This window comes from Hyperolius riggenbachi, chromosome 7, assembly GCF_040937935.1.
Source record: "Hyperolius riggenbachi isolate aHypRig1 chromosome 7, aHypRig1.pri, whole genome shotgun sequence".
NCBI lineage: Eukaryota > Metazoa > Chordata > Amphibia > Anura > Hyperoliidae > Hyperolius > Hyperolius riggenbachi.
The window spans coordinates 161,250,782-161,262,341 of NC_090652.1; the positions used below are offsets into that span (position 1 = coordinate 161,250,782).

Below are 11,560 nucleotides of genomic sequence, written 5' to 3' on the forward strand. Positions count from 1 at the left end.
AGCCAAAACAGCTAGGAGCAGCTACATAACCTGCCCACAGTAAAAATGTCACCATGTAATAAATGTCAGAATGTAAATCGGGGAAAGATTTTACAATGAGCAAACACTGACTAAATCATTTATACATAATTATGTTAAAAAATGAAGCACTTTTTTTTACTACATTATTTTCACTGGAGTTCCTCTTTAAGAGACTGCTATCAGTTGGTCCTTCCCAGAGACTAGGTGTTTAGCTGTTACTAAATTTCAGTGCCTTTTGTAAGGAATTTTTATATTGCAGCAAATGTTACTTATGTTTTAAACGTCTTTGCTTCTCTCCTTTACATCTATAGGCTGCCAAGAAGTTTGCATCTGGGAAGAAATCCCTGGCAGCTAGTGGGAACTTGGAATACACCCCATTTGCTCCAGACCTGTAACTGCTTCAGTAGACATCTGTGTTGGCATAATGCCTTTGACTAAGCCTGATCCAGCACAACTAAAAAACTATTTATGGAATCACATACATGTAAATTCTGGGATGTGTGGGAGGATCTTCTGCTATGGTCTCTGGAAAATGAGTCCTCTTTGTGTTGTGTAGGGGAAGAATACACAATAAAAGATTACTATTTCTATTACAATTCTATTGTGTGTGTGTACATGTCATGCATAGCTATTCATACTCAAATCTGTATCAATCAAAGCACAAACCCACCCTCAGATATATATACAGTCTTAAGGTACATCAATGTATGGGCAGATCAACTAAGAGACAGATCTCACTCTGACTGAATCTCATCAGAGAGCGATCTGTTGCCTGCCCCTACACCAGTAGACATATTCCCAAGAAATTTCCTTGTGAATCGGCCTTGTGACACAGCATTTGCCGACCTTGGCTGCTGTCTCCCCTAGTGTACATGTAACCTCCTTGCATTAATATTTGCCTCTCTGCCACTGTGTCCAGACTTCTCAGTGTAGTGCAAACCTGGAAGAGGAGTACGGACACAGCAGTGGGGGCAGTGTGACAGGTAAAGTATTAATGCGGGGATAGTACATGTGCATTAGGGAGGGACAGTGGCCAGGGGTTTCCGTTGCATTCATCTGCTCTGTTGCGCACCTGATCAAGCATGTCGGCCCGACATCTTGCAGCATGCCCAATCTATACATTCGACCAGTTTGTGGCCGAAATTGGTTGCATCTTTGATCGTGGGTGATTTTGGCGGCAACAATTTGCATCCGATTAGATACCGTAATTATCGAATCATATGGTTGATCGGCCACCAAATCGTCTGATGTATGGCCACCTTTAAGGCGGACCTAAACCCTAGCACTGCAGACACTGAAAACAAATGTAGTTGCTGGGACCTTGTGTGTGTGTCTTAGGGATGGTTCACACTGCAAGAGCTTTTTTTTTTTTTATTAGTGATTTGAAAAGTTCTTGCTAATGCAATGCTGTGAGTGACTTTTACAAAATCGCATCGTTAAAGTGAGAGCACGCACACATCGCATTAACCTCCCTGGCAGTGGGTTTCTGTCTGGCTTTATGGGTCTAAAAGCGGTACATTTAAAAAAAAAATTTTTTTATAATTTTCTCCCAAGAATTTTAAACCGCCCATTCTTAAGTCTTAAAGGATACGTCCAGGCAAAACAAAAACCCATTTACCTGGGGTTTCCTCCAGCCCCTGGCAGCCATCCTGTGCCCTCACCGCAGCTCCGGTGGCTCCTGGTCTCCTCCGCTGCAGATGCCGACCTGGAGTTGTGCGCTCCACCGCGGGTCACGTGGTAGTGCTGACGTCAACAGGACAGTACTGCACAGGAGCAGAATTACTGCGTCTGCGCAGTACAGTCCTGATGGCGTCAGCGTTACCACGTGACCCATGGTCGGCATCTGCAGCGGAGGAGACCGAGAGGTAATGTATTGCTGGGAGAGGCAGCTTCACAGATTGAATCGATTTCATGCTGAAATCGATTCAAAATCTGTGTGCAGTTTATGGACCGCCAATAGATCCCTCTGTGATCAGATTTGATCAGAGAGGATCTATCTGTTGGTCGATCTGGTTGCAATCGACCAGTGAATGGCTGCCTTTAGGCGTCAGGCAGAGAGTAGTCAAAATCCAGGCAGAGGTTGGTGCAGACTCAGAGTATTTGCAGGCACAGAGTGCCGGCTCCTACACATTAGGTAGGATTATTAACAGAAAGTGCAACTCTTCATTTAGCGTTACTACTTTAAACTGCTAATATCAATGAGTATTAAGCCACTGAAAGCTTGCATATATTTTAGCATATCCCAGGTTGAAATAAACAGAACACGCAGACAAGAGAATTATCACTAAATATAATGTATTCTTGTGATAATGTACAGAGAATATACAAAAATTACATATAAAAAGGATATGATTACGATGCCTATTGCTAAGATATCTGCTAACATATTATGTCCACCAAAAAATATATTGCATGAGATACATTACCAGTTCCTAGAAAAGCGTTTAAGCAAGAGCAGCAGCAGCCTAAAAATCTCTCTCTCGTTACCTATTTTTATAGTGTTAAAACAAAGAAAGAAATCTAACTCCTCCAGCTGATTAACATACGCCTATGTCAGCACATCACATTCCAGAAATTCATTCCGATGATGTAATGTGCTTTGTGGTTTCACTTTCTATCTTATGAGTCATTCTAGGAGACCTTGCCAACTATTAGCTACTTGCTAAAATATTTCAGCTATTAGTTACCGTATATACTCGAATAGAAGTCGACCCCGTGTATAAGTCGACCCAAATATTTGACCCTCTTAAGCTGGATTTTTTTGATGACTCAAGTATAAGTCGACCCAGTCGACTCAGATCTGGCTGGGATAGATACCTGCTGGCTGAGATCAATAACGCTGCTCTCTCCCTGGTGTTGCACAGTGATGCTATAATATCTGTATAAACAGTGCTGACACTTCAGGGGGAGCAGCTATTAGACAGGCTGGGATTATGACAGTGATGCTCCCCCTCCATGCTTATGACAGTGATGCTACCCCCTCCATGCAGGAGAATGGACTAACCCCCGCTCAGCTGCGGGGGTAGGAGCTGCTCACTGTGCCTCACTTGTACCTGTCCATACCTCCCAACTTTTTGAGTTGAGAAAGAGGGACACTTTAGCCACACCCCTGATCACACACTGTCACACCCCTAGTCACGCATACCATAAAGATTTCATAAGAAAAATATGTTTTATAACTCAAACCACACTGGTCCTTTCTGTCCTGGTTCATTTTCCTTCATATTAACATTTTAAAATTAGTATTATATCAATTTAAATGATGGGAATAAAGTTTAGAGTCAAACACATTTTTTTAGTTGAGAAATATATATATATTTACATAGAAAGAGGGACAAATGAGGACAGAGGGACAGGGCTTCCAAAGAGGGACTGTCCCTCCGAAAGAAGGACAGTTGGGAGCTATGCCTGTCTAGCTGAGATGACTAATGCAGCTCTCTCCCCTGCAATCACTCTATAAACAGCGCTGGCACTTCAGGGGGAGCAGCTATTAGCCAGGCTGTGCTTATGACAGTGATGCGGGCGGAGCTTAAAATCGCAGGGGCGGAGCTTAAATCGCCGGTGTCTTGTTAAAAAAAGCTGCTTGCATTAGGGACAGCTGGTGAGGACAATGATCGGTGGCTGGAACGGACAGATCTAGAGCGGCTCCTACCTCCGATCATTGTCCTCACCAGCTGTCCCTGATGCAAGCAGCTTTTTTTTAACAAGACACCGGCGATTTAAGCTCTGCCCCTGCATCACTGTCATAAGCACAGCCTGGCTAATAGCTGCTCCCCTGAAGTGCCAGCGCTGTTTATAGAGTGATTGCAGGGGAGAGAGCTGCGTTAGTGATCTCAGCTATCCTGTACGAGTGAGGTACAGTGAGCAGCTCCTACCCCCGCAGCTATGGAGGATCACGTGCTGAGCGGGGATCAGCTGCCTGAAGGCATATGTAATGAGCCGGGGTTAGTCCATTCTCCTGCGTGGAGGGGTGAGCGACATTATGGCAACCAAACATTTTATTACAGCAGGGGCATACGATCTGACTGGCTGGCAGCACTAGGGGGGCAGAATGCAGCAGATGCAGAGTAGAGGGGACTCTTGATACTCGGCTGCAAGTCAGAAATGTAGGTCTGACGCGAGTATAAGTCGACCCCCCCTACTTCACAAAAGTAGATCAGACCTTAATTTCTCGACTTTTAGTCGAGTATATACGGTAGTTCATTTTCAGCGTGATAAAAAGTGTGGAAATACATGAGAATAGTTTCACATCATTACACTCTATGCGAGCTATAAAACTGGTTACACAAAAACTGATTATTACTTATTTCAACAGTAATTTTGAGACTATGATCTAGGAATAAATCAAAAGATATAAATTCATGATATATAAAAGGAATACAACGTTAAATATTTGACAAGCGTAGTCAAAATCCAGGCAGAAATCAGTAACAGTAAAGGCTCATACACATGTCCAACTTACTGCACAACATGACCAACCACACAAGTTGCTTAACTGACAAGTACGTACACACGCTAAACAACCAACTTGCTTAACCACCTTGGATTGCTCAGCCCCTGGAGGATCTTAGCTACATCAACTGCTCCCCCCACCCCCCCGATCGCCGCCGGCCCGCTCTAATTAACCCCCCTCCCCGATCGCCGCCAAATACATAACCCCCCCGCAGCCTCTTCATAGCCTCCAGGGGTCGATATGGCAGTGATCAGAACTGCGCATGACTGATTCAGAGAAAAGGCGATTCAGACGCCAGGGTCTGGTACAATGAGCTGCACAAAGTATGTAACCCTATTGGCTAGTATACATGAACTGAACTCTAGAAAAGGAGCCAATCTAGGTCGAGATAAGTATAGCAAGTAATCGCGACTTTTCACACATTTGATGCAAAAATGAAAAATACATTTTATTTCAAGAATCCTCTAAAACACAATTAAAACAAAATAAAATCTCCCAATTCAAACCAAGTCATTGGTATTCCAAGCCCATGTAATAAATAAATGCTATACCATACATGTGTCAATCATATATAAGCATGCACAGCAGGCTAAAAAAAAATCCTGTATTTTGCAAAAAAGATTCCTCCGTGATCTTGGTTTACAAAGGTAGGTTGTCAATATGCTCCACATACATGTGCAAACATCAAAAATTCAAGGTGGAGGGGGCAGGGCAATTAAGGTTACTCAGTGCCAAAAAAAAGTGCATAAGGTATAACACACATAAAAAAAAAATATATACACACACATCATGTGTGCACTGCGTACATATGCAACTCCTGGGAAAATCCACATGGAGATGCACATACACCCCCTCCCCCCACACACAGGGCCGTGCACAATTAATCACTGTATATAGAAGACACATATATCAAATTCAGCAAAGTGTCAGTGTAATAAAGTGCTGCAGAATAGCCTTACCGGAGCTACTGTATGAGTGGGCTGGAAATCTGGAGAGGACGACGCCTAACGCGGTCGCAGCTGTTCCGCTGCTTCAGAAGGAGGCTAATGAAGTTGAGGAGGGGCTGAGCTAAATACTCAAAAACGGAGCGCTGTCATGACTTGTGGCCAGCGTGAGCCCTAATAGACAGACACACACAGACAAATAACATTTATATCGCGCTTTTCTCCTGGCGGACTCAAAGCGCCAGAGCTGCAGCCACTGGGACGCGCTCTATAGGCAGTAGCAGTGTTAGGGAGACTTGCCTAAGGTCTCCTACTGAATAGGTGCTGGCTTACTGAACAGGCAGAGCCGAGAATTCAAATCCTGGTCTCCTGTGTCAGAGGCAGAGCCCTTAACCATTACACCATCCAGCCACTAATAGGCGCACGCCGCTCGTGTCAAACAAGGACCTGATCTATCGATGGTTCGATAGATAATTTCCGACATGTTCGATCTCACGTTTGATTGTTTCACTGCTTGATTTCTCATAGGAGTGAATGGAAAAAGATAATAAAAACGAGTGGAAGATCAGAGAATCGAGTGGCAAAATCGATCGAGCGGAAAAAACGCATAGTGTATTCCCAGCATTAGAGAGATTAGCCTGTCTAAATAGGCCTTGTCAGCAAGTAATCAGCAAGTGTAACTTTAGGGCTGTCATCAGGGACGTTTCTGTGCGCGTTTTCACAGCGTACTGCTCTGTGCGTTCAGCAAGGTATTGATTTTCCCATGTAATTAAATGTTCCTGGTTCACAACTATGCTCTGGGCTGAGCAGCGTTACAAAAACGTAGGGTTGCATGCATTTCTGTGCGTTGAGCTGTAAAGCGTACATCAATGCAAGTGAATGGATGCGCTTTTTTAGCACATAGCACATGCGGTTTTTACCCCTAATTGGAAAAAAAATACATTTACATATAAAAACAAAGCTTTATTGACAACGGCTACAATAAGCAAAACGTGCTTTAAAGAAGCACAGCGCAACACACAGAAATGCGCACTAAAGTGCGCACAAGCGCATGCGGTTTTTACCATGCACTTACACACTTTTCTCAGTGCAGCCGATGTGAACGAGGCCTAACGCACTGCTGTACTACACGTTAACAGTAGAAGTGAAACATTCTTTTCATTGACTGCATGCGTCACTGCACCCTACAGTGTACAGCATAATGCACTGTCTCGATCTGTTGTGTTGTGCTCCTGATATCTCAGGGAATGCAAAGCAATGGCCACTGTGAACATGGCCTTAAAGAGAAACTCCAACCTAGAAGTGAACTTTATCCCAATCAGTAGCTGATACCCCCTTTTACATGAGAAATATAATGATTTTCACAAACAGACCATCAGGGGGCGCTGTATGACTGATTTTGTGCTGTAACCTCTCCCACAAGAAGCTCTGAGTACCACGGTACTCTGGGCAAACTGCCACAATGTAACAATGTTCACAGACAGGAATTAGCTGTTTAGAGCTGTCTCTATTAGCCAAAACAGCTAGGAGCAGCTACATAACCTGCCCACAGTAAAAATGTCACTATGTAATAAATTCTCTAGCATAAACAAACCGAATGGGAGTACAGGTAATATTTGTTCACAAACTATGTCCCAACAAGGGACCTAACCTACATGTACAAAATAAGTGACGTGAGGAGTCACTGGTCAATCAGCTGGATTGTAGTCTTGTAAACCAGTGATCAACAGGTCTCCAAATAACATATATACAAGTATGGGAAGAGACTTGACACAAGTGTCATAACTGTCAGTCTCACTTAAGTACTGATACACATATATATGCAAGAAAGAAATAAAAGTACGTTGCTGTGAGGTGCAAGGTCTTTGCTGATCCCCCCCAGTGCTGGCAATCAGTCAGAAGATGCTGGGGTGTAGCTAGTCCCACCACGGCAAAGTACTGTTAAAAGTGATTGCAAAAGCACATGGCAAAATAGGAGTGTGGTAACATAGCTGTGATGGAGGCTAAGTGTGAGACTGCCATCAATCACAGAGAGACCTGTATGCTCCTACACAGTAGTATTATAGCCATGAAACAAATGCCTTCACAGAAGGTATAGAGCTGGGGTAGAAATGGGTGATATATACAATTTACAGTGCTAGTGTCATTCGACTAGGACTAGTTTCACTCTATAAAACAAGAGCTTCGTCAGGAAAAAGAACACACAGTGTACAAATCTTAAAAAGTATCCCCCCACCACAAGAAATCCCACAGCAATATAGCCCAAGACAGAGCTCAGTCGACTAAATCATTTATACATAATTATGGTAAAAAATGAAGAACTTTTTTTACTACATTATTTTTTACTGGAGTTCCTCTTTAAACGTAGGCTTTGATTTCTTCTTTAGCTGTCCTATACAGTAGAATCCCTTCATAGTAAACTCCAAGGGACCAGGAAAAGTAGTTTACTATATCAGAAGTTTACTATATCAGAATTGGTCAAGCATTGTATACTGTATATACTCGCGTATAAGCCTAATTTTTCAGCATAAAAATGTGCTGAAAAGTTACCCCCCTCAGCTTATATGCAAGTCAGTGGAGCAAAACAGATGGTGGAGCAGGTTTTGCTAATGGCAGAGGAGCGTAAGGTTTATGCACTAGTGATCTTGCTCTTACCAACTTGCGCCTTGCTGTGTCCGTGGCCTCCATCCCCTGCAACATGGTATGCAGAGTGTGCTGCTCAAGACTACCTGTGTCCCCTGGCTTATGGAGCTGAGTGTGCAAGCAAGCTGTATGATCCTGGGGCACATCTGGCTATGGGGAGGGGGCTGACTTGTACTGGGGAACATCTGACTACTGTGAAGGGGGCTTATACGCGAGTCAATCACTTTTTCCTGGTTTCTGAGGGAAAAGTGGGTACCTCAGGTTATACACGGGTCAGCTTAGATGTGAGTATATACAGGTATTTATACAGATGCATTTGCTGGGACTGAGTTTACTATGTCCAGAGGTTTACTATGAGATTCTACTGTACCACAGCAGGTATCTTCACACAGTAGCAAAACACGATAACTTGGACAAGACTGCTGTACTGTGGGAGAGGCACAGTTATTGAAGGAGTTCTGCATATTTCACAGCCTATGACTAAAAGGTGTACCGTAACATTAGCTCTTCCAAAATTAATGGGACTAATTAGAAACCCTTGATAACATGTTTGCTGTAAATAATACATACCCTCAATTAACACTGACTCCTTTTGGTGTTTTGAAGCTGTATCAGCATACTTGTTACTATTGACTGTGATTGGAAAATGAATTGAGCTTGGAGAGAAGGACTTCACCCTTTCTTACTACAGCTGTCAAATTAATATTGATGGTCACAGATTCTTTATTACAGTTGGTGGAACTTCTGATAATGTATTTCCAAGTACGGTATGTTAGGTGTAGATCAATATATTTTCATGGGACGCCATTAAGTGACCACTCATGAAAAGTGGTGACTGTTAGCAGGGAAAAGATGAGCAAAAGCAGTGGGAGATGTTGCTGGACAGCAGCCATGGTTAGCGGCACATAAACCTGCAATGATGTGACACCACACTCTCTACAAATTCAGCAAACAACCTTCTGTACTAGTGCCAACACTGCACACTCAGCATCATGAAACCACATGTACTGCTATATTTCAGGGATTGATAAAGGACCACTACGGTGAATAATTGTAGAATGTAAAATACATGAGTACTCATGTGCACATATAAAATGTACATTTGTCCCAGAGTAAAATGCATAGTAAGGTCTGGGACCCACTAGCAGCACTTTTCTAAGTACTTGTGGTTTTTAAAGCTTATGCTAATGTAAGGCTATGTGGGATTTTTTTTTTAACCACTTCAGGATTCGGCGTACGCTTAACTACGCCCCTGAATCCTGAAGTGGATTGCATGGAATCGGCCGCTCGTGTGAGCAGTCGTTCCATGTCAGTTCACGGAGCGTGTCTCCGTGAACACCCTGCGAGCCGCCGATCGCGGCTCACAGGGTGAATGTAAACACACGGGGAAGATCTTCCCCGGTGTTTACATATATACGGTGCTGCTGCGCAGCAGCGCCGTAGAGGAGATCGGCGATCCCCGGCCTCTGATTGGCCGGGGACCGCCGGCACCTGATAGGCTGAAGCCTATCCTATCCGGCGCAGGACGGAACTCCGTCCTGCGCCGCTCACAGAGGGAGAGAGAGGGAGGGAAGTGGAAGGAGGTCAGGAAGTGCTGCGGAGGGGGGCTGTGAAGAGCCCCCCCCCCGCAAGCGCAAGCAGCCGGCGGCGATCAGACCCCCCAGCAGGACATCCCCCTAGTGGGGAAAAAAGGGGGGAAGTCTGATCGCCCTGGCTGCTAGCTGATCGGTGCTGCGCGCTGGAGAGCCCACGCAGCACCGATCAGCAAAACCACCCCCTGGCACAGAAGTGGTTAAATCACATCCCTCAAGTGGGATCACACACATAGCATTACATTAGCAAGAGCTTTTTCAAATCACCAGCTCTGCTAGTGGGTCCCAGGCCTACATAACTACTTTTTCCCATTAACTCTCCAGGACAGGTATACATCGAGATTTGGTCCCTCCCAGGAAACAGGAAACATCCACAAGCCTCTCTATAAATAAAAAACTTTGTCAGGTATCTGGCAGTATGGATGTTTCCTGTTCCAGGGACAGGTCTCTCTATACTTTGCGCTGCATGTCCTGGGGGGCTAGGGACTGTTGGTGCTGCGGTGGCAGGTACAGATCAATAGGCATTGTAATCTACTGGCGGCCGCTTACCCTCTCTATAGCCTTTGTGGATGGTCTGGGGGGAGAGATGGCTGTGCTGGCTTCTTGTTGGCAGGCGCCGCCGGCTGGAATGATGGACGCACGCTGCAGTGAAAGTGGAGGCTTAGTGGTCGCAGCGTGCCAGGAGCCAATATGGCGGTCGGCGGACTTCCGGTTCTGGGTTGTCGTCATTTCCGCCCGCCGGATAGAAGAGCGCACAGCATTCCCCGCGTCTCTGCACTCGTGCAGGACGCAAGATGGAGTCACAGCCAGCGTCTGGGGCGAGCGTAGGCCTGCAGGCAGCTCAGGAGGATCCCAAAGCGCCAGAGCCGAAGTCGGATACTAAGGTGTCTGTTTTTTATACACATGAAAAACTGTTGTTCATGTGGGGGCTCTCTGTGGTGGCACTACACTGGCTGTGTTAGGGGAATTATTGTGGGTGAATGACTTCTTGTGGGAAGTGCTATCACAATATGGTGGATTAATGTCGGCTGGCTATATTACAGGTGTCTATAGTGGTATTTTATTTATTGTATTTCAGAGCACGGCAGCCTCATCCTCTGCTCCATCTGCGGAAGCATCATATACTGCTAGGCCTAAAAAGCGCTGTCCCTCTTGTAATGTGAAGCTGCCAGTGCCTTGGAATAAGTTATTGTGTCAGCAATGTTCAAACCGAGTTTTAAAGGGATACTGTAGGGGGGGTCGGGGGAAAATGAGCTGAACTTACCCGGGGCTTCTAATGGTCCCCCGCAGACACCCTGTGTTGGCGCATCCACTCACCGATGCTCCGGCCCCGCCTCCAGTTCACTTTTGGAATTTCTGACTTTAAAGTCAGAAAACCACTGTGCCTGCGCTGCCGTGTCCTCGCTCCCGCCAATGTCACCAGGAGTGTATAGCAGAAGCCCAGTATGGTCTGTGTCTGTGCAGTATGCTCCTGGTGCCATCAGCGGGATCGAGGACACGGCAACGCAGGCGGAGTGGTTTTCTGACTTTAAAGTCAGAAATTCCAGAAGTGAACCGGAGGCGGGGCCGGAGCATCGGGGAGTGGCTGCGCCAACACAGGATGTCTGCGGGGGACCATTAGAAGCCCCGGGTAAGTTCAGCTCATTTTCCCCCGACCCCCCTACAGTATCCCTTTAAATGAAGAATCTGCTGTGGCTTATAAAGATTTTCTTAAATGGTTCGCAAGGAAATGGCTGAGTCTATGAAGGTTTTCAGAGAGTCTGTCAGCCCAATCGGTCGTTAATCCACCGCCGATTGTTATTACACAAGTACCAACTGTTTCTGGGACTGTACCTTCTGCTGCTTTGGTTCCACAGCCAGTTATACCTCAGCCTGTAGTCATTTCTCAATCACCTACGGCTACACCT

At 45.3% G+C, this 11,560-nt stretch overlaps 1 protein-coding gene across 1 annotated transcript in view; it reads left to right on the forward strand.

Moving 5' to 3' along the window:
• Nucleotides 1–617, forward strand: part of UQCRC2 (ubiquinol-cytochrome c reductase core protein 2) — a 46,512-nt gene extending 45,895 nt beyond the window's left edge. The window contains exon 14 of the mRNA XM_068244820.1: nt 333–617. Within this exon, the coding sequence (XP_068100921.1) occupies nt 333–416 (84 nt within the window). The 3' untranslated portion in view covers nt 417–617. The remainder of the gene's footprint in view (nt 1–332) is intronic.
• The last annotated feature ends 10,943 nt before the right edge of the window (nt 618–11,560 follow it).